At 52.1% G+C, this 22,171-nt stretch overlaps 2 protein-coding genes across 2 annotated transcripts in view; one reads left to right on the top strand and one right to left on the bottom strand.

Annotated features, from left to right (window-relative positions):
• The window catches only part of FANCA (Fanconi anemia complementation group A), a 38,038-nt gene extending 23,578 nt beyond the window's left edge, over positions 1-14,460 (top strand). The window contains exons 26-43 of the mRNA XM_009273075.1: positions 791-990; positions 1,445-1,541; positions 1,782-1,958; positions 3,025-3,098; positions 3,543-3,671; positions 4,166-4,232; positions 4,495-4,661; positions 5,256-5,361; positions 6,705-6,764; positions 7,124-7,228; positions 8,377-8,489; positions 9,315-9,456; positions 10,850-10,912; positions 12,100-12,205; positions 12,608-12,683; positions 13,064-13,190; positions 13,626-13,718; positions 14,322-14,460. Of these exons, the coding sequence (XP_009271350.1) occupies positions 791-990; positions 1,445-1,541; positions 1,782-1,958; positions 3,025-3,098; positions 3,543-3,671; positions 4,166-4,232; positions 4,495-4,661; positions 5,256-5,361; positions 6,705-6,764; positions 7,124-7,228; positions 8,377-8,489; positions 9,315-9,456; positions 10,850-10,912; positions 12,100-12,205; positions 12,608-12,683; positions 13,064-13,190; positions 13,626-13,718; positions 14,322-14,429 (2,010 nt within the window). The 3' untranslated portion in view covers positions 14,430-14,460. The remainder of the gene's footprint in view (positions 1-790; positions 991-1,444; positions 1,542-1,781; positions 1,959-3,024; positions 3,099-3,542; positions 3,672-4,165; positions 4,233-4,494; positions 4,662-5,255; positions 5,362-6,704; positions 6,765-7,123; positions 7,229-8,376; positions 8,490-9,314; positions 9,457-10,849; positions 10,913-12,099; positions 12,206-12,607; positions 12,684-13,063; positions 13,191-13,625; positions 13,719-14,321) is intronic.
• Positions 14,461-14,475: 15 nt separating this feature from the next.
• ZNF276 (zinc finger protein 276) lies at positions 14,476-21,918 on the bottom strand. The gene is made up of 11 exons (XM_009273093.2): positions 21,666-21,918; positions 21,137-21,446; positions 20,970-21,022; positions 19,835-20,332; positions 18,737-18,815; positions 17,371-17,451; positions 16,863-16,973; positions 16,710-16,785; positions 16,150-16,267; positions 15,796-15,895; positions 14,476-15,296 (listed from the first exon to the last, which is right to left on the bottom strand). Exons 1-11 carry the CDS (start codon positions 21,916-21,918, stop codon positions 15,011-15,013), a joined length of 1,965 nt encoding a protein of 654 aa, XP_009271368.1. The 3' UTR covers positions 14,476-15,010.
• Positions 21,919-22,171: the final 253 nt, after the last annotated feature.

Genomic DNA, 22,171 nt, shown 5'->3' with positions numbered 1-22,171 from the left:
CATATGGTCATAGTGTGCTAAAGACTGTCCTACCTCCATTTCCTGAGCTGTAGGGCATGTACCTGTCTGGACTGCACTGTGGAGGGACTTCACTAGTTTCCAAGCTTCCAAAAAAAAAAAAAAAAATCTCATTTTGGTCAAGTAGTATGGACTTGCTCTCAGGAATGTGAGCTGAACGTCTTCCTACAGAAGTACTACTGTAGAAGGTTAATGCATTCTGAGATACATTTTAACAGAAGCTAAAATAAGTAAGTTTATGAACAGAGCCAAAAGAAAAATAGTAGAATGCTTAATTCCTAAGCTTCCACGCTGAATAATTCAGTCGTACACCCCTTTTAAAAATAACAGTAAGACCCCCCAAATCTGGGGTGCAGCAGTGTATGGTTTTCTCTTGAAGAACTGTTGGGTTTATTTCCTTTACCCTGTGATATTGCAAGGGTGAAGTTAAAAGGCTGATAGACTAGATTAGAAGCTAAAAAGCCTTGAGAGTCTCAAATTTGGCTGGGCTGAATTTACAGCTAGTTGCTTCAAGTTACTGTGTTACAGAAACGTACAAATCTTGCTGCAGGTTGACCAAAGATAGCTGCACAATTTCAAGGAAGGAAGAACATGTTTAATGTAACTGGTGCCTCTCATCTGCTAAATTGATATTGCTGCACTAATTAGTCAATGGGCAGAAGCAATGTTCTGGTACTTGATTAATTCTGAGGTTTTTTTTCCGAGAAAGGTTGTTTTGTTATAAATGAAATGTCTTTCTCTCTTCAGTTCTTTACTTATGTTTGGCTTGCAGGGTCCTTCCCTGAATGATGCTCATATTTTAGGACTAGCAGCTTTCGTGATCCACTTAAGTGAATCCAGAGCTTTAATTCCTGAAGTGGAAGCCAATTTGGGGATTTCTCAGCCCGTTCCTGAAAGCGTCCTTTCCGTTTCTGAGTACTGGAACTGCTTGCTGGTGTGCAGGACGGAAGAGTCGTTTGCCTTCTGCATGAGGTGAGACCATGCATCCAACATGTCCTTGCTTCTCCAGGCGATGGGTTTAAGATTTGCCACAGGAGGGGTGCTGGTAAAGCTCCCGTGTTCCTGCGGAGGATTTCCAGAGCGTACGTAGGCGATTCTGCTGCACAGAGGCGCTACACAGAGAAACAGGCTGATGGTGGTCCCGCGTGAAATGGCATCCTGATGGTTGTACTGCCTGCTGGAGAAAGGACTGACTGGATGCTGTCAAAGGCTTTAGTTTAGTCTCTGGTTCTGAAATTGGTGCCATTAATATAGTTGGGGTTGGGAACACATAAAAAGAAGTGGTCCCAAAAGCAAATAGGTTTGGGACACGTTGGTTAAAAGCATTTCTAACGCTCAGTCTTTGTTTTGACTTTGGACTTTCGTGAGTGGGAAAAGATATGATTGAACCAACCAGGTAACGGAGTTCGTTCTTTTTCTCTATCAGGTTTTGCACTGCAGCGGCATCTTATCTTATGTGCAAGTTTTCATCCTATCCTCGTGAAGATTTGTGCGCCGTGCTTCCTCCTAGCCTTGTTAAAAAGGTAAAAGGAAAAAAGTTCTGCTATTACCTATGAGAAAGATCAGTCTCAGTTCCATTTCCCACTGCCGACTCCTGTGCAGCTGTAACTTGTACAAAGAAAACTATATAAAAATGCATCTTTGTACCCTCCCATCTTACAGTCTAGTGTATCTGCTTGTTTGGCAGCTTCGCACAACCAGAGGTTGCACTGGACCTTTTTTGTGTGATGGAAATGTGCAGGGGTTTTATGCCTTTGTTCTAGCTGCAGTACATCGTGCCACGGCTGTGCTTGGAAGCTCGCGGAATCCTGTGCGAGGAGGCTAAAACGGACCTAATCTGGAGTTCCCTGTCATGCCCCTCTCTGAACTACAAAAGAGCCAGCCTCTGTTTATGGAAGCAAGCATGCTTTCAAGAGCTCTTGAAGGAAAAAGCATTCCAGGTATAAATCTTTTCCATGACTTAAGTTCACGCCGTAATTCTCGTTTTTCAGATCTGCTCTTCGCAATTTCCTTATTGGCGATAAAATGCTTCTTGTAAAAACTTAGTGCCTGAAAAGTTGGTCTGACAGCTGAAGATACCACGTGCGCTAGGTTATGTGCTCAATGTTGTTTGTAGATTTCGATGGTGATGATAAGGCAGAAATAGAAAACTAGAGGTAAAGCTTTTGTGTCCTGCTTATTGCAAAAGCAGAAAGCTTGACAAGGTGTACCTTATCAGTAAGAAAATGATCAGGAACTGTAGAGAAAAGGGCTGTCCATAACCTCAGCTTCCTAAGACCGTGTACTGTCTATGAAGTGATGGTGAGTCAATAACTGAAAATACTCGCTTGCTTTTTTTGGTGCTTTGTCTAAATGTCAGTGTTCTTCTCAACGACCTGTGTATCTTGGATTGTTCGGCTCTGCCTTGCTATGAAGCAGGTTAACGTCTCAGCTGTTCTCTTTATACCATCCTTGCGATGTGTCTGACTTGACAGGATTTCTTTTTTTAACCTAGTTCATATAAAACCAGTTTGTCCTTGTGCAGAGGAGTCTGTCACGTTACTAGAATGACTCCTTGTGCTTGGCTAGCTTGATGTACAAGGCTAAAATACCTTTGCATTATAACCTTTCTTTGATGCTTATACCAGTCTGTCTGACTATGGTGCTTTGTTCATTTTAGCATTTATTTCTAATAACATACGTTCATTCTGGTATCTAGACTTCAACAAGATGAGCTTGTTTGGAAATGTCAAAGGGGTGTGGGTGGGTGTGTGCGAGAGATGCTTTATAGGCTTGCTTTTAGTAAATTTTAGAATGCCAGTGGGGTTTTAGTTTAGATTTCTTGCAAGGGAAACAGTGCAGGAACTTCCTTGGGTTGATGTCTCCTGTTTCATATCTCTTAATCTGCACGGAGTTGTGTCTGGGTGTGGGTGAAGGTGGCTTTTATGCTGGGAAGAAGGTGGCTGTTCTGCACAAGTTACTTGCCTTGCTGGTCTGCCCTCTTACCTAAATCGTTGCTTTTCCCAGTTGTCTTTCAGGGAGTGGCTGCTGTTGGAGCTGGAAGTGTACCCTGAAAAGGATATTCTCTCTGCTTGGGAAAGGTAAGTGCAGAGGGGCTCTGTTGCAAAGGGAATAGTTCAAGAGCCTTTCCCACCCGAATTAGGACAAAGCATCGAAGATCAGGAAGCAAATAAACAAGCTGCTGCGGGACACAAATGCCTGTTGACTACTACGGTTTGTCCAGAGTTCAAGCAATGCTAGAACGAGGCGTGTGTTTTCACTTGAGGAAGTTCACCGAGATAACCTCTGGCCTGCATGTGCAGTCCTCCCAAATAACTTTTCACAAAACCTCCCCGTTTCCGGAAGCAAGAGACGGCTGACATCAGGACATGTGGTGTCTGGTGGATGACTCTTTTTATATCTGTACATATATGGGTGCTTTTATCTGTCATTCCACTTGGTGCGTGAACTTCCTCTTACATCAAGGGAAGGGCACCGTTAAAATGCCGTGATAGATTTCCTAATTCTCCTTTTCAATATTGCAGACAGGATTTCCATTATTGGGCCATCTATCAGTGGTATCTTCCTGCACCTTCTGCTTCTGGTGGCTGCGACGGAGACCTGGAGAAGGCCTGTGGCGTTATTATCAACACCATTCTGGATTCCTCGCAAAGGTATTCTGTATCATGACTTGCATTTCTGCAGAAGCGACGGTTCTGCTAATGACCTTGCAAGCTAGGAGCTGTGAGCTTGTGCCTTACATGGGGTTGGGTTTCCTTGAGTGGAAGCGATTCCCTTCTCACAGGTCTGGCTGTGAAAGCTGGGAGGTGGCTCTGCATGACTCGCCAGTCTTTGCATAAGAATCTTGCTTTAGGTGACAGAGGTCTGGGGTTGCAGTCACAGGTAGTCCCTAGTCTGTCTGTCTGTTTTAAGTTGAATTTGTATTTAGATTTGTTTGGCCAGACAAGCATTAATGCCCCTGAGGAAGTGGCTGAAGCTAGAAAATAAGGAGGGAGGTTTAGAGGGGAGTTGCTGTCTCACCTACAGCTTATTTAAGGAACATTAATGTTAGAGCTTTATGTTCATCTGAAGCCATTTGACTTTAATTGAATTGTGTTACCCTCCTGGGCTAACAGGGTTAGTTACCTGGTGTGTCTCTTAATTTCAGGTCGGACCTGGGTAGCTGTGGCCAATCAAAGATGTCAGTCAATCCCGATATTCTCTGCAAGCTGCAGGTGATTTCAGACTTTGATGTGTATCTATCTGTATGTTCAATCCTTGAATTTGACCGGTCAAAGTATTTTTCTAATACCTCAGTGTGTACAAGGCTGACATTCGGTTCTCAGATGTGAGCAGTGGCATGGAAACGGAGAGAGAGAGAGATTTTTCTTCTTGATCTCTTTGTATTACTTCAGAGAAACATAGAGGATTTGAATGCAAACTAGTGTGTAGCCCTGGCAAACACTGTTTTTCCCCCCCTGCCCCCTCCCCGTTTAGGAGATGGTAGTGGAGCTGGGGTGCAGGCGAAAGTTGCTTTCTGGCTGCTTGGATGCCCAGAGACACTGCCTGTTTGAGATTCTCCAGGAGAGGTTGAAAGACAGAAATCATGGCTCTGCTCTGGGTGAGCAGTTATGGAGGCAGCAGGAGCTGCTGCTGCACAGAAGGTAAATGCAGATCTGAAGGGCTGGGAACGCCTCGAACAAAACTGCCGTTCAAAGCAATTGCGGCGTGTACCCGCGTGGTTGGGTAGCCTCCCCTGTGATTCCACAGCAAATGAAAATGACGCTATATGTCGCGGTAACAATTACGCAAGAGAGATTTATTCCCTGGTACCCACGTGACTTAGCTGCGTTTCAGTGTGCCATCTTGGGCTACGAGTTGCCCCTGCCAGTAGACTGGATTTCAAAGACCACACATCTTCATGGGCTCAGTTTACAGCCAGCAACACTCTTAATGCCACCACTTGCGTTACCCATCGTTAAATTACTCTATTTGCTGCTGTAATCTAGGTGTGCGTTTCCATTTGTGAGCCATTGATAGTATCTTTGAAAGTGGTGTGTATACCTCATTGAAATGCAGGTTTCTTTCTGGGCAACTGGAAAAATTCCTTGTGCAGTTTCTGTCAACGTGTTTGAGATCTCTCACGTTTGACACACTCTCAAACTCCCCTGAATATCGAAGGCACGTGCCCCAAGTGTGGCGTCTGATTCTCTTCTTGACGGTAACCTCAATTTTGTTTTGATTCTTCCCTGCCTAAGGATTCTGGTAGGGCTCCCTGCGTCCGCTCTGATCTTGACTTGTCGAAAAGGAAAGAAAACAACGCTGGACTGTGAAGACTTTTTTCGTTTTGTAAACTCGGAGCTGGTATGTGTCGTTAGCCAAACGATAATTTCTCGTTGGTGAATGCTCTAGATAAAGACCTTAAGCTTGGGTTTAGGACAGGGGTTAAAATGCAGCCAAAACTGAGACAAACTTAGCTTATGTCAGAATGTAGGGAGATTCATAGAATCATAAATCATTGAGGTTGGAAAAGACCTCTAAGATCATCGAGTCCAACCGTCAACCCAACACCACCATGCCCACTAAACCATGTCCCTAAGTGCCTCATCTACTCGTCTTTTAAATACCTCCAGGGATGGGGACTCAACCACTTCCCTGGGCAGCCTGAGCATAATTCAACTCATTATGCTCGAGACTTTCCAGGCCCTAGCTCTGCAGGGGTCCCCTCCACACTGTTTGCTGTAGGGTGACTTTTGGGTTCGTTCATTTGGAATCGTGGTGGCGTTTTACGCTATTGAGAGAGAATCCTTGGGAAACAGTGTAGGCAAATCTGGGGTGGGGCCAGCCAGCATATCAGTGGTTGGAGCTGGGCGTGCACAGTCCAGGGGTAAAATCACCAGTGGGTGATCGCAGAGTAGCCTGGTAGTGGCTTGGCCAGTTCTCGAGCAGTAGGAGTGTTCTTTCCAGTCGCGTTGTTCGTGACAAGGTATGTGTGGTGCGCACGCACGTGCAGCAGCCTTGGGGGTGCTCTCTCGTGCGGATGCGTTGTCCTTCTGTGCCACCTGCTCTTCGTTTGTTGACAGTGGGTAAGAGAGAAACCTGCAGTGTTCCCGTGGAGGCCTAGAAGTAAGGGACTGAGCATGAGCTCTTCTCCGATTTCTCTGTCATGCCAGAGCGTGAAACTGATTTGCTGAGTGTAGAGTGAGATCCTGCTCATCCTCCTGTGTTACGTACACTAGAGAAACATTCAGAAACATCCCCGCGGCTTCCTGGGCGCCGATCAGTTGACTCGCAGGTCCCTCAGAGCACTGTTTCATGCTCCGAGGATAGCTATCGTTTCTATTTATTCATCCTGATTGATGACCTTTTCAAGCCCTCCTGCACTGTCGTATTAGGCACAGCCAGAAACCTCCATTCATTCCAAGACTGTTAATCAAACTGCCTCAGCCACCCACACCACGTGGTAAGCAGGGCCGTCTGATTTGCTTTCTCGTGCTGGGACTGTAAAGCGCTGCCTGGTCAGTGGTGTTGCTTTATATAGAAACGAAGCTTCTGTGTTCTGAACCGATACTCGGGATCTCACAGGGTGATTTTGCGTTATCTGAGTCCTGTTGTGCCAGACACCCAAAATGTTTAAAGAAAATTGGAATTCAAAAGGGAAGGAATGATTTTTTTTTTTTTTTTCCCCTCTCCTTGTCTCCCCACAGAAGAATGTCTGTTCCAGAGGGTATGCGCTCTCCTACGACATCACTGCTCACTTCTTCAGGGTAACTGCTAGCCGGAGTAGACGTTTCTTTACCAGGATACCTGACTATATGCTATTCTTAGCAATGAGATGTGCTATTTGTACCCTTGTTTTGAGAATTGTTGGTGTAAATTCCAAAAAGAAGAGCAGTAATCCAGGAAAGTGAAAAGAAGTAGCTGGAGGAGGTAGTGGTAGAGATTAATTTTAATACAATACAGCAAAGCTGGTGGGGGAAGGAGAAGCTGTTGGGCACACGTTTCTTCTGCTGGGCCATGCTGACCCCTACAGTTATCTTTGATTAGTTTACACATGGCTTGGTGAGGTACTCCAAAGCAGCAAAGACATATGTGTGTAGTCATCTTGTAACTTATCCTCTTCCAGGGCCTGCTTAATGCCAGCTTGGACTGCGAGGACTCAGCAGAAGGGGTCGATGATGTTCTAACAGCATGTCAAACCAAATGTCCCGTTATGCTCTTCTCTGCAGCGGTAACTGTTCATATTTCATCTTAAGAGTGCTCGATGAAAATTCAGTATCGGTTCAGAGCGTTTGTTTTAAACTTCATTTAATATAAACTGTGAAGTGTGGGGGTAGTAACTCTCAACGCCTTTGGGAAATTGCAGAGAGTTTTAGAACCCTTGGTATCGCTGATCGCAGCTCTGGGCGTGCAGCCTTGTTTTTGGAGTGTCGCTACAGAAGTGGAACAGAGGCTGTTTAAGGGTGAGAAGCTGGGAGACTTGTCTTGGTTTCAGATGCGCTACAGGGGGGCTGGTTGTTACATGCCAAGCAACCAAAAAGTCCATAAAGCACAGATTTTTTCTTTTTTCCTCTCTCCTGTGCGTAACTCTTCATGCACCGTTTTACATGGGGATACGTGTTTTTGTTGCATGTGGTAAGCATGTACATCACCTCTGCGGAACAGTTCCTTTACCATGAGTGGTCCTGCTAGAGGAGGTGGTATGAACTGTGGTATGAACACGGTCACAAATGACCCTCTTTGCATTTCCAGAATGTGAAACTTAGAATCATAGAATCGTTTACGTTGGAAAAGACCTTTAAGATCATTGAGTCCAACCGTTAACCCAGCACTGCCAAGTCCACCACTAAACCACGTCCCTGAGCACCACGTCTACATGTCTTTTAAATATCTCCAGGGCTGGTGACTCTGCCACTTCCCTGGGCAGCCTGTTCCAGCGCTTGACAACCCTTTCGGTGAAGAAATTTTTTCCTCATGTCCAATCTAAACCTCCCCTGGCGCAACTTGAGGCCGTTTCCTCTCGTTCTATCGCTTGGGAGAGGAGACCGACACCCCCCTCACTACAACCTCCTTTCAGGTAGTTGTAGAGCGCGATAAGGTCTCCCCTGAGCCTCCTCTTCTCCAGGCTAAACAACCCCAGTTCCCTCAGCCGCAACTCACAGGACTTGTGCTCTAGACCCTCCACCACCTTGGCTGCTCTTCTGTAGAATCAACTTCTCATGTTTATTATGTGTGTATGTACAACTTGGACTTTTTCATTACAGGGCGAGGAGGGGACCCTTTCTCTGAGTACCGGGCTGAGGTAGCGTGCATACCTGACTGCAAACAACTACTAAGTACACCACCACTAATGCTGCTGACTTCCGTCTTTCTTCCTAGCTTTGGTGGCCGAGGCTGGAGCCAGTACTTTGCTCTCAGTGGAAGAGACTCTTCGGGGCTCCGCTTGCAGAAGAACTGGAAAGACTGAGGGAATGGCAGTCCTCAGCTACCAGGTGTGTGTGCGAGGAACCGAGCGTGGATCTGCAGGCAGGAGAACCTGCTCGCGGAGGGATCAGCGCCCAGGATGCCTGTTCTCTGAGGCAGGCTGGGTTTCAGCAGGCAGGATGAAATGCTAACGTGGACTGAGGCTTGTAGGACAGCTATATACAGATGCCTTTGTAGAGTTTAAACTCAAAATGGGTCATTATAATTATTTAGTCTGGCCTTCTGTGTAATATGGGTCAGAGTGTTTCACCATAAGGAAAAGAGAATCTTTTTAGAGGAGACTGGAAGGCAGAGTCCTTGTTAGACAAACACTGGAAATAGTCTTTAGCACAGTGTTGAGTCACTTGCTTAAGCTGCCGCACCCTTTGCTCCCTGGATTTGGTGAATCTCTGATCTCCTGAAGCTGCTGACTGCTTCTCTGCTGTATGCTTCCTTCTTTACTTGTTGTTACGCTGGTCTGTTCAGCGTCCTGCAACTTTTCTCCAAAAGCTGGGAATTTAGTATAAGAATCTCCTTGCAGGTTATTGAACGTAATAATCACATTAGCCATAGTGGTGTATACAGTTAACTACCTGTCCAACCTCTGATGAAAGAGATTTGGGAATGCTGCTGCCTCTTTCTAGACTTTTCTTTTTTAAACTGTCTCCATGTAGCATCCAACTGCAGGAGGGGAAAAAAAAAAGAGAGGTTTTTTTTTTTTGTCCCAATCACAAACCTGCACCCTTTGCCCAGCCCCTGACTTCCTCCTCATTCACAGCTGTGATTTTTTTTTTTTCTTTTTTTAATTTTATTTTTTCCCTCCAAAACCATGACGTGCTGGTTTCGTTTCCTAGCTTCCTTTCTTCAGGAGCAGTTTTCCCGCTCTCCGGCCCTCCTTGGATTTTGGCTGCCTTCCTCCATTGTACTCTTCAACAGCCGTCACCACGCGGACGAGAGAGAAGTGCACTGAAGAGGCTGGGGACTGACACAGAGCAGGCAAGACGGTGCATTTTAAATGTCTGCTCTTCCCTACACTTGAAAACTAGAAGCAGAATGCCTTTAACTGCGAAATGGTTGTCCTGAGATACAGCTGAATCCCTGGCAAACCCTGTTGTGAAATCTTGCTGGTGGCCAATTGATAAAACGTAGCTGTAAATTACCAGTTGCTAAATACTTATCCTAGAGGCAAAGTTGTTCCAAACTTAAACTTTTAACTCGGATACTGGCTCCTCTGTGAAGTCGGGGAGGGCTATGAAACAGCTGCTTTAAAAACTGAAGCTGGAGAGGGTGCTGCAGAGATTGAGAGCTCAATCCTTGGCGTGCCAGGATCGCCCCTCCCTCCGACAAAGGAGCAGTCCTTGTGGATTTTAGCTCAGGCATCTTGGCTGGGAGGTTAAGGAGACGCAGAAAGTTTGTTGAGACAGGAGTGCAGGCATTGTAAGGGCTCTGGGAAGACGTGCTGTAGGAATCCCAGGAACAGACCTCCTGAGGGTTCTCCCAAGTCTGTTCCAGGAAATGCCTCCTCCATTTTGCCATGCTCAGTGCCCTCCGTGCACGGGAATTCTCTGAAGTGCTCTGCTGAGGAGGAAGCTGGGCTGCTGCCTGGCAGTTCTGTCTGTTGATCTTCCAGGGGATAGCCGGGGCCGGAGCTCAGTGTGGGGAGTGTCCCTGTACTGAGACATTCACAGGTAAATAGGGTTGAAGCGGAACCTGTGCCTTGCTGTTTACTCTAAAGTTTTATTGCTCCGGGCAGCAGTTACGGTAGCAGCTCCTCCTGCTATGGGATTGACTCCTCCACCGTTTATACTGGTCTAGAGCCAAAAGCTGCTAGTCAGAAACTGGTGTCACTAAGTTGATATGAGCATTTAGTACATGTGGAATAACAGCGGCTTTCACCTCAAAAATCTGCCTTGAGATAGGAGGAGGGCGGCAGGAAGGGATGTGGTAGGGGTCCAGAAAAGCTGTAACAAGCGTGTGTCAGGGCAGGATTACGATGCGCTTGCTGAGATGGGAGGCTGCACAGCATCTGCTGGTGGCATGCCGGCTGTGGACCGACATGAGCTCTCCTCCAGGCTTACATCTGCAGTAGCTCGCTCGGTTTTCCCTGTATGCGGAAGAAGTTGTCATCTGTTGTCTGACTTGCAGCAAGCCTTGCTTCGAGAACAGTGAATTTAGTGTGGACTTTACCCTTAGAAGCAATGAACGATGTCAGGCTGCAGTCTGTCTTCTTCAAACCCACTGCCTTCACCTGGAAGGAACAGCAGTGCTTGTAGTTCATCCAGGTCCATCCTGGGAACGTGCTTTGTGAAGTGTTATTTCCTGATTGGAAAGTGCAAGTTCTGAGTCACCACCGCAGATATAACTAACAGGCAGTCTCTTTTCCTTGCAGCTTCTTGTTTCTCTGCTGTTCTTCTCGCTCATGGATCTCATCTCAGCAAAAATAGCGCCAAAGGTAAATTCAGCCCTGGGGCAATTCTCATGACACTAAACGTGTCTGATCCACTTGGTTTGCTGCCTAAAAATGCTTTGTACCGGTGCCGTGGAGGCTGGTAGCTTGTTCTGCCAGAAGGAGGGCATCAGCAACATCCCAGACAGAGCCTGCTGAAAGCCCTTCTGTTCCTATCAGATTAAACCTGTATTTTCCTCTAACTGACGTTATCTCCCCTTTCACTACGGTAGCTTTTATTTCTCTTCATGAATGACTTACTATTTTCAGTTCCCTTTTCAGACTTTACACCTCCCAGGTAGCGCAGGAACCTCATCTCTCTCCCTTAGCTTTTGCGTAGCAGTTCCCATTTGTTAGATGACATTTTTCCTCACGCTGGAATTTCACAGGAGAATTCACGTGGTATTTCACAGGAGAAGGGGTCCCCAGCGAGGAGAAATGCTGGTTTCCAAATGATTTAACGCTATTAAATGAAGGAGCAAAGGTGACAAGTTTCTTCCAGCAGCAGTCTGCCCTAAGCATCCTCCCGCCTAGGAATGCTTGTTTCTGTCCCTTCGCTGTCTTCTCAGCTTTGAAGTGCAGCCGTTTGCGTAGTCACCTAACGGATTGGATCAGGGAGCAGACTCAAGTTAAAAATAATCATTTGGTCTCATCGTCTGCCTTGGGGAGAGTCTGGAGGAAGAGCCATTGAGGGAAAAAAAACCATCTTGAGCAAACAGATCTGGGAGGTTATTCCAAGTAAAATGAGTAATGTAAAAAAAAAACAACCAACAACCCAAACCAAAACCAATCCCAAGACGCGCTGTCACTAGATGGGTTAGAGGGGGAAAAAACCTGCTCTGGGGAGCAGGGTGGGGTCGGTGCAGGACGTGCAGTGGCTCTGTGCTGAGCACCGCTGGGAAGCGTGCTGGTGACGAGCCGGTTGCTCATTGAGACCGCTTCCCCCTCTCTCACAAATCGTTCTCAACTGAGCCCTGTCGCGGCCTGGTTTGGTGATGAAGGCACTGCATCGCTCCGGTGCCTGACTGCCCGGGGGGAATCCAGGCTGCCGGGCAAGGGGAAGGACTTGGGCTACATTCATAAAGGTCCTTTAATAGAGCACTTCGTGTACACGATCTCTTACGAGGGGTTCCTTTCTGCTTTGATGCAACTAAAGCCTAAGACGAACTAGACCTGTCCTTTCTGACGCCCAGGAAGGAGTGGATTTTCAGACGTCTCTGGAATGGTCCCTGGAGATCTTGCAACACCTGGAAGAGAGGGGAGCGTCCTGGCCACTTCTCTTCCATTCGGCAGAGAAAGGTGAGCGAGTCCTGCCTCCAAGGGGTGGAAAGGCGAGGTTTGGTGCTGGACAGGCATGCCCCACCTCTTTGATTAATGAATGTACCTGTAAGAAGGAACAGATGGGCCTCTGTAAGCAGCACGAAAAATACTTGCTTGAGTAAAAGCCGAGAACATCCCGCTTCTACCCTGCAGTATGGTGACCCAGCTGACGATCGGGAACGACTGACACTCAGTATTGTTCCCTCTGGTAGAGAAAGCCTCAGAGGGGACAGCTTGCTTCTCTCAGGGGTCCCCACAGCTAAGCACTAGCGTTTATTGTGGGCTGGAAGGAAACCGTGCAGCCCCTGTGCTGCTGTGGAAGTACGCGAGGTGGCGTGAGGACCACTGCAGATGCTTAGTGCTTCTCTCTGGCTCTTGCAGACCCTAGAAAATACCGTGTCCTGCGCAGCGCAGCCTCGGACCGTCACGTCCGGCTCTTGCCTGTTGCATTCTACAGGTAACGCCCTGCCGGGCTCAGAGGGGAGGTGTTCGCGAGGGATGATGTGGCTGAGGGTTTGCACGTACAGCAGCTGGTGCAGAGGTAACGGTACTGCTGGCCCGTAGGTGAGCTGTGCAGGAGAGAATACTTGATCAGGGCAGGATTGCTATTTAAGGAGCCCCGTATCTTCTGCTAGAAGTTTCCCTTCAGCTTTGTGCTCCAAACAGGAGCGTCCCTGGCTGCCTTTCGTGCTCCTGGCAGTGAGGTGGCCCTGCACACAATGGGACTTGTAAAACAGACAGCGGCAACAGCACCGGCTGCGTTTGCCTTGCGTCTTTATGCGTTTGAGTCTACCACGGAACCGGTGCTAACCGGACACGGTGTGTGACCTCCTCTAGCCTCACCCCGTGCTTTCACCAAGAGCTGCTCACTCGAGAGCAGACCTTCCTCTACGTGGCGCTCGATTTGTACATCCAGCTGCTTCGGCTCTTCGTGGAAGGGAAAGACCTGCCCCAGTCTGATCAAGCGGGGCAAAGCCCAGACCCCGCAGAGCACGTGAGTGAAGCTCAGTCTCTCTTTGTCCCTCTTGTAACTGTGCATCCCATTCTTTATCCCTTCCCCCTGCCACTTGCAGCATCCCTCTTGTTCCCGCCTTCCTGTACAGAGCAGAGGTAGCTTGTGCGGCTGCCTTTGCGGGCAGCTTGCTTGCACCTTGGGGCTGAGAGAAGCTGCCGGTGCTGCTGTCCTGCTGCTGCCCGAAACCTAAGCTGCCTCACCACTGTCTTGCACAGGACCTCAGGGTGAAGGTCGTCACTGATCTAGTGATCTGCTTAACCTGTGAATAGCCCCTAGGTGCCGTGTAGTGGTTCCTGTTTCGCTTTTGGAGGCAGGGACTGAGAGCCGAAAGTGACATTGCGCTTGGCCTTGACGGGCCGTGTCTCTCTTCTCCGTGTTCTCCAGGGGGATCCCTTGGAGGTGATCTCCACGGCCCGGCGGTTCCTGCTCAGTGCGATCCCGCGATGCCCTGCCCAAAGCTTTGGAAACATACGACCGGTGCGTTCAGGTTTTTGTTTGTTTGTGATCTCCACGGCCCGGCGGTTCCTGCTCGGTGCGATCCCGCGATGCCCTGCCCGAAGCTTTGGAAACATACAACCGGTGCGTTCAGGTTTTTGGTGGTTGTTTTTTTTTCTCTCCTCCCAAGTGTGTGAGAGCTGGGAGCGCTGCTGCTGCTCAGGGCCTGCGTGCGTAGCCTTCCTTGCCGCGCCGATCCTGTACCGGTGCTGCCTGCTTAACCCCTGACACACGCTGCCTTTCCGTAACACATTTGGGAGCGGTGGAGGACACCTGCTGCTCAATCAGTGCTACAGCCACATCCTCCCTCTCCCAGGCTGCATCTTTCTTGGCAACAACACTGCCCTCACGCAGTCTCGCTCCCGCCGCTTCCTTAATGCCTGGTCTTGGGGGAAATACCAAGCCCAGCTAAGTGGCAGGCGTTGAAGTTTGGCAGCCACGAGCCCGTGTTACTTCTGTGTGAGTCGGCACCAGCTTCCCTCTCCTCTACCTCGCCAAGAAGCAGCAGAATGATCTAGTGTTGCTGTAACTCCCTTTGAGGAAGCACGAGCAGGTCTAACGCTGGCTACTTGCCCCCTTCCCCAGCTACTGGACGCGTGTGAAGAACTTGACCCAGAGCTGGGAGCCAGCCTCCTGCACTTCTCCAGGCCTGCCGTGGCCACGGAGCTGGACGAAGAGCTGGCCCTGTTCTGAGGGACGGAACACCCTGACTACGGACGAAGGGACAGATGAGGTGCTACCTTTCTCACCAGTGCTGTTTCTTTCAAATTACTTTGTAAATAATTTATTACAAGCATAACCATGAAGCTCTTGTTACAATAAAAAGTAGGTTACAAATTTCAGTTTAGACTTGCTTTGGGAATCATAATTTTTTTTTTTTCCCCCCCAAAAAAACCAAAATGTCTGCTTGAAGTTGCTTCGCTGCCCTGTGTACCCTTACAGCCACCCGAGGGCACTTCCGTACAGGCAGCAGCTTGTGCAGGCGGGGGACAGTTGTGGCCAACTTTGTTTCTACAACTGTGCGCGTGGGGAGAAGGGGGACCACGAAGGGGTGCTGCCGAACATCCATTCCCCTGGGATTAGACAGACTCTTAGTACAACACTGCTGAATCAGACGTGAGCATGGAGAATCACAGCATGATAACAAGCTTTTTCTGAGCAAGCTGAAGCTAATTCCACTGAGTTCTTTGGGAGACTAAAATGTAGATAAAAAAAATCTCCGTTCTGCCGCATGGTTTCTACGGGGCTGGACTGGGAAAGCATCCCTGTCCCCCTCAGGTGGGCTCCTGCTGTGCAGTCACTTCTGGCTTTACCGCCTGGCTTTCTGAAGTCCCTGAAGTATTTAGGAGGAGAATGGGCTCTGGCTCCAGCGGCTTGGCTTTGTCCTGAGTCTGGGTCAGAGGGTGCACCATGGACATGTGGACATTAAGGTTATGGGCCTTCTCGAAGCGCTTCCCACACTGGTCGCAGGCAAACTCCAGCTCCGTCTCGGCTTTGTGTTTGGTCATGTGGTACTTGAGCGACGCTCGCTGTCGGCACTGGAAACCACAGATTTCGCACCTGCAAATGTGGTACTTGACGCTCGCTCGCTGTCGGCACTGGAAACCACAGATTTCGCACCTGCAAGGCAAAGGGCTTAGCGCCGGGCCTGAGGGGGCAGCTGTGGCGTTCGCTCTTTGTCACCCCCCCCCCCGAGAAGACGACCGCAGCCTCAGAGCTGCTTGCTCACAGCATCTCCTACAACTACCCTGGTCACGCAACACCATTCTCCTCCTCGGGCCTGCAGCTCATCTCTGGTAGCCGAGCATTCACCTGCTGAACGCTGAAGGGCAACAGGAATAGGAGGAGATGCAAGACTTGCTCAGCAAGGGGAAGCTCTGGCGCACGCGTTGTGGACGAGCGTTTAAAGTGATTCAGCCAGGAGACTGCCAGCTACAGGCAGGGTTTGTATCGCAGAATTACTCTGCGCTAAGGTCAGTGACTGCGAGAGCTCAGCGGAACTTCACCACCCCTTCTGTCCCTTTTCTTAGCTATGAACGGATGGTTGGTGTGCACTTACTGGAGGGGCTTTGCTCCCGAGTGCCGCATCTGGTGGACCGAGAGGTGTTTGCGTTGCTTAAAGGTCTGCCCACATTCATCACAGATATAATTACGTACCTCTGCAATGTAAAAAGGGAGACAGTCATCGATTCTGCCGGTTTCTTAGTACACGAAATGCATACGGGCAGCTGCCCGCGCTTACTGGTGGAGCCTGAATTCCTCCCCCTGCCTCGCGTCCCCCGCGTGATGGCCCGTTACAGGTTTACAGGCAAGGCAGGCCGTTCTGCACGGTCTTGCACAAGCCTCGTGCAATGAATCGTTGGGTGTTTGCAACACCCGTCGCCTGGTGTGAGCGGAGCCCGCTGGGACACACCTGTATGAATGAGCTTCACGTGACGCTGCAGGTACCGGTCAATCATGAACACCTTGTTGCAGCCAGGATGAGGACAGGGCCTCTCCCGAACCTCTTCGTGATGCTCTTTGATGTGTTTCTGTAAAGAAAGGACAGAGCTTCTAACCGCTGGCCTCCATTTTCCCTAGTGGAAAAACTTGGATCCCCCCAATAAACGAGACACCCCCCCCATGTTGGCAGGCTCGCGCGTCAGCGCTGCTTCACTGTGGAAAAACCAGAGACTTGCATCCAAATCTAAGCCTGGCGGCAGGGGCTTTAACCGGGCAGAGCGGAGCTTGTTCCAAGGGCTGCTGCCGAGCCAGCGGCCGGCTTCCAGAACAGGAGGAGCACGCAGAGCCAGAGCAGCTCCCGTTGCTTTTGGGAGCACAGAAGGAGGCCTCCGACTGCTTCGTTTGGTCGCTTGCCGCCTCCTGCGGAGCTAGGCGGCGAGTTAAATCTGTCACAGATCCTCTCCTCGTACGGAAACCGCTCTGTAACACTCGGAGCCACCGGTCTGAGACAGGAGCAAACCCTGAACTCACCTTCATGCCATCCGCCCCTCTGTAGACGGCCGTGCATCCCTGGTAAGGACACTTGTAAATGGTAGGCAGCTCCTCCCTGCAAAGCAGAGGCCTGCCGTCAGCCAGCGTGCCGAGCGCGGGGCTGCTGCTCAGCTGCCGCCTGCTCCTTATTACCTTTCACATTTGATTTTTTTTTTCCAGCCTGGCTTAGGCCCAGGCTTCTTCCTTATTTTGGGCTCTTCCGCCTTCTTTGCTTCTTTGCTGTCACTTTTCTTGCTAGAAACCCTCCAAGAAGGAAGAAGGACAGTGGTTTAATACTTGATGTTGGTTTTAGTCCTCCCACCTAATCGTCCCCGAGCGTCACAGCCGGCCTGATGGCTCAGCTTGGCCTGGCAAAGCAGGGGCACGCACACCGTCAGGCACACGTGAGCCACGCTGCGGTAATTAGTGCTGGGCCTGAGGACGAGGGACGCGGCCCAGCTTCAACCCGATGGGGAGCTCAGGGAACACGGGTGCTAGGGCAGCGCTGTGACCTCCAGGCAGGGACGTGGAGAGAACTGAGGCCAGGAAGGAAAGCGATGGCGTTGGCCCAGCTGAGCCCGGCACAAGCAGAGCCGAGGCGGGCGCCAGCCCTCCCGCTCGTCCGCCGAGAGCTCTGCTAACCACGCAGTAAGCCCCTTACTTCTTTTCGGGGTAAGGCTCGAAGGAGTCATCTGAAGATTGCACGTTTCTCTTCTCATTTTCATCGTCGCTCAAGAAGTCCCTGAGAGAGAGAGAAGATGCCCTTTACTGACACAGCACCGGGCTGGCGCTTCAGCACCAGCGTCTGCAGCAGCAGCAGCAATACGTGCTCTTCGTTCCCAGCGCATCCATCTCCCCCACAGCACGGCACAGCAGCCGAGGCTCCACGTGTCCTCCTCCCCCGTAATCTCCCCAAGCAAATACAGCGCCGGTGAACACAGCAAATAGCAAAATCGGGTCCTTTTAGGACTAGATCTCTGCAAGAGTAATCGAACCGCTGTCAGGAGAACAAAAACCGGCCATTTCTGAAAAGATCTATTCGTTGTTGAGGGATGTTGCCACCGCTTTCTCTACTGGGAGAAGTAATTTTGCCAAGCAAGAACGTAATGTAATTGTCTGGCGCAGGTTAATTAAGCTGCAGGTCATTCTGTATTTCCTGATACGCAGCAGCCACATAGGTTTGGGTCTTAATTTTTCCTCCTTTTAAGTCCTAAGCCGTACAAGAAGCAAGCGATTCTGAAGCCAGGAAACAGGCAATGAACTGTTGCGGCACGTGTAACGTGACAGCTGACACACTGAAATAAGTCTGCTCTCGGCCATTTGGTACTTTAGACTCGGAATGACTGGACTCAATTATCAGTTATTTACAAGCCTCACTTTAAAGACCTGCGTTTGAAGGATTTAGCCAAATCTTTGATCATAAAGGCTGCTAAGCTGCCGGTGTCCCTCCCACTCCCCGCTTCCCATTTAATCGCTCTCCCTGTGGGCAAACGGGGTGGTTTCTCCGAGTGCCACCCCTTGCCTGCATTCCCGCACCGACCGCTCCTCTGCGGCCCCAGCCCGGAGCAGCCACGAAGGGGAATTGCTCCCAGGCGAGGCAGGAGCTTTCGGCAGCCCTGCCCCGGCGAGGGGCTGGAGCAGCGGCTCCACCACCACCCAGGACCGAGCAAGCCCCCGCCGCCCCTGCACGGTTCCTTCCCCAGAGCAAAGGGTCCTTGAACGAAACGGGACCAGGTTTGCTGGAAGCAGCCAGCGAACGCGGAGGGCACGCGCGCGTGCAAACACAGGCGCGCCGCTGTGCGAACCGCCTCCCCCCCCCGCAGCAGAGGCAGCGAGGAGGGGAGTTCAGCGCCTCAGCGGCGTGAGCTTCATCACAGCCGCTGCAGAGCCACCGCTCTGCGCCTCCGACGCCGGTTCCAAGGGGCCTCGAGGGCCAGGTCACTCGGGGAGAAAGAGCTCTCCGAGGCGGGTCATTTCACACTGGCAAAGAAGACATTTAGGCTATTTTAAACCCACTCTTCTCTCACCCCTCAGAAAGGTCACTGAACTCGTCTTTTACCCGCTCATCCGACGTTGCAGACAGAACCTGCTTCCCACTCAACTGTCCTAGGGAATGAAGGAGAACACGGTGCGTTACAAGGAAAAGCAGCAAAAACAAGCCAGCGGAGACAGCTGCTGAGAAGGAACCAGCCACTCGGGGTTCACTCGTGGCGGCTCATACCACGTGAAAAATACGTGCTCCGCGACAAGTTAATGATTATTTAAACGAAACGAAACTCCGTGTCTCATGTGCTCGGAGACCGCTCTCCCCGCGCTCCAGGGACGGGAGAGCCTTTACCCTGGAGTTCCCACGAGCATCTTTTGGATTCCCCCATGACACCTGCTCCGTAACCGCAAGACTCGTCCCCAGGCGAGTCCCAGCTGCCGTTCCTCTTTCCAGCAGCGGACACCTCCCGTGGCCGTCGGAGCTGAAGGCAGCCCGACTTCCCTAACTCAAAAATCGGTGTTAATTCCTCTCTTCTGGAAGTGGCGGCTGGGGGAGTTCAGCAGTAAACCCACGTTAACTCGGCCCACGAGCAAGCCTGCCCGGCAACTCTCCTTTGCGGACAGAAGGGGCTCCTGCTGTCCGGCGTCACCTGCAGCGGGGTCGGGGAAACCCCTCCTTGCCGGCAGACGGACGGGGTTTGGTTTGAGCGGAAAGAAACATCTGACAAACGTGGTGCCGGCGAACCAGCGACCGTTCTGCACCGCTCGACGGGCACACGTCCCCCGACAAGAGCAAGGCAGCGGGGTCCTGCCATCCGGGCGCAGCCTGCTAAGGAACGGCCAAGTCTCGGCCCCTCTATCAGAGGGGGAAATAGCGCACGGGGCGAGGAGACCGGTTCTTTTTGCGCGACGCGGTCGGCTGAACCCGTGTTCCCCCTTCCCTCCTCCAAGGCTCAGCGTCCCCGGTCGGAGGCGGTTCTCTGGGCAACCTGCACTCGCCAGCCGGGGTCTGCGTCCTCCCCGAGGAGCAGCGGTCCCCCAGGAGGGGGCCCAGCCCCGCCATCGCTCCCCGGGCCAGCTCTCCGGCTCTTTGCCCTTCCCCAGAGGCCTGGAGGGAGATCAGAAGGCAAATCCCTTACCTGTGGCACTGCTCAGCGGCGACACGGGCTGCGGCAGGGCTTTCTCCTGCAAGGAGGCCGTGCTGTCCAGTTGCGAGTGAGATGAATCCCTGTTCTGCGGCGGCTCGTTCTCCACGTTCAGCGGCACCGATGTGGTCCCTTTGTTTGCAGGCTGCTGGCAAGTTGTCGTCCTTGCTGGAGCATGCTGGGGTTTGGGAGCAGAAACAGCCTCGGCATTGTCTGCCCCAGCCCCATTGTCAGTCAAGCGCTGCGCCGTGCTCTTGTTCCACTCCCGTTTGACAGACAAGGCGTTGTCGACAAGCACCGTGCTACAGTCCGAATCCGTATCCATGACGTAGTCGTGCCCGTCCCCGCAGCCCCAGACGGCGCGGATGATGCCGCAGTACTCGGAGGAGAGCACGCTCTGCAGGCTGGGCACCGAGGGGCAGCTCCCGGCATGCGCGTGCGTCCACGTCACCAGGCTGTGCAGGCACTGGGGGCTGGAGGTGATCAGGTCGACTGTCGGAGGGGAGAGGCAGCACGCGCACCGTCAGTCCCCTGGGCCAGCCAAGGGCACAGCCAGCCGCGGGGAGGGACAGGGAGGGACCCGCTCCCCCCTGGGGAGGGGACGGGGCTGTGGACCCGCTCCCCCCAAGGCTGCACCGGACTCCTGCGTCAGACGGTGGGCGGGAGACACCCTAAAGGCGCCGCAGCCAGATGGACTCAGGCGGGGGCAGTCCCGTCAACCGCCAATATCATTAATTTTACAGCTGAAATTGTATAATTTTAAATTTTACAGCTGAAATTGTAGCTGAAAGCTGAAATTGTATTTTACAGCGTATTTCTCGATGGCGGCTGGGACAGGCCCGGCGCTGCCACCCAAACCCGCTCCGCCTGCTCTTCGCGCGAGCCTGCGCCTCTTCAGCTCAGCTCAGGGAGGCCGGTGCCAGCGAGGATCCTCCTGGTGAGCCGGAGGGGAGAGCTCGTGGAGGAGGGAGGAGGGGGAACCGTGACCAGCCGGAGCGGGGCACGGCTGCGCCGAGGGACGCAGGAATCGCCCTGCCGGGTGGTCGTTCCTCGACGCCCGTAAAACCCAGCCCTTCGTTGATGGCATCACAGAAAGAAAAGGAAAGCGGCTCCGGGAGCGGGCACTCACCCAGACAGGAGGCACCTCCTTCCGCGCCCGGCTGGGCCTGGGCTGCGCCGCTCCTGCAAAAGCCAGAACAGCACAGTGGGGTCTCGGGGGTTACGGAGGGACCGCGTGTCAACCCACGGCAATTTACCGCTCGCGATAACTCCCGGGAAGAAAGAAATGCAACGTACTTTCCTTTCGACTTTATATGGCCCGTGGGAGACGCGTTCACCCTCTGGATAAACGTCCTGAGGACGCTGCGGCATTTGTAGAACTGGGCATGGCATTTCTTGCAGACGAACTGGGGGAGCGCGGGGTCCTGCCGCACCGCCACGCCGACCAGCCGCTGGAAGTCGGTGAAGAAGACCTGATCCACGCGGCGCTGCTTCTCCGAGTTCTCCCCCATCACAGGCACCTTCCCGAAAGCATTGCGTAGGCTCCTGGAGGAGAACTTCCCGTGGCAGAGGCGACAATAGCCGGTGCTCAGGGCTCTGCCGATTCCTGCCGGAGAAGGATTGAACGCAGCCGCTGGGTGCCTGCCGCAAGAGCGCGGCAGCCAGCTACGGCCTGAGGCACCGGCGTGCCGGGAGATGTTCCCCTTCCCTTGATCCAAGTCGGCAGGCTGCCTCCGAAGCCCTGGCTTCGGCACAAGCACAGAAAAGCCGGCCGGGAAGAGACCTTCCCTGCGACCCCCCCACCCTGCAGATCAGGGCACCGCACCACAACCGACTAACCCTAAAATCAGCCCTTCTGGCCCGATTGCCCCAGCGGAGGAACCTCCTCCCGGCTGCAGCGTTCTCGGGGCTTGCTCGCCCACGTTTGCGCTTTTGCCGACGCCGTCCCTCGGCTTAAGTAGTTCTTCTCCCCCCCCCCAGCGTTTATCTCCGAAGTATTTAGAGCCGGCAGTCGTGTCCCTCAGCCTCTGCGAGCCCGAGCTGCCCCAGCCCTCGCAGCCTCCTCCGAGACTTGCCATTTCTCAGCCACCCTGATGGTGCCCTGCAGCCTGGAGCCGGGCAGGGAGGCGGGGCGGGGGGCTGGGGGTGCGGAGCTGCCGCAGCTCCTGAGCGGGGAGCGAGGCTGACCGGGAGCAGCGGGGCAGGATGCAAAGCGTCTCTCCCGCTCCCGGTTCACTGACCGCGCCGCTCTCCCGCCCGGCTGCCTCCCTCCCCGGCCTGCGGCACCCCTGCTCTGCGGGGCACGGCTCCATCCCTCCGCCGCCGCCCGCC

Source organism: Aptenodytes forsteri, unplaced genomic scaffold (assembly GCF_000699145.1).
Source record: "Aptenodytes forsteri isolate BGI_AS27 unplaced genomic scaffold, ASM69914v1 Scaffold271, whole genome shotgun sequence".
NCBI lineage: Eukaryota > Metazoa > Chordata > Aves > Sphenisciformes > Spheniscidae > Aptenodytes > Aptenodytes forsteri.
Note: the sequence above shows the minus strand (reverse complement) of the source record. Positions and strands in the feature narration are given on the sequence as shown.

Excerpts from the sequence above, each read along its gene's own strand:
- ZNF276 (XM_009273093.2), bottom strand. The coding sequence starts at position 21,918 with ATGGCAAGTCTCGGAGGAGGCTGCGAGGGCTGGGGCAGCTCGGGCTCG. Across the intron at positions 18,816-19,834 it reads GCCGCTGAGCAGTGCCACAG|GACAGTTGAGTGGGAAGCAG; the intron begins GTAAGGGATTTG and ends TTCATTCCCTAG. Across the intron at positions 15,896-16,149 it reads CGTGAAGCTCATTCATACAG|AGGTACGTAATTATATCTGT; the intron begins GTGTGTCCCAGC and ends TTTACATTGCAG.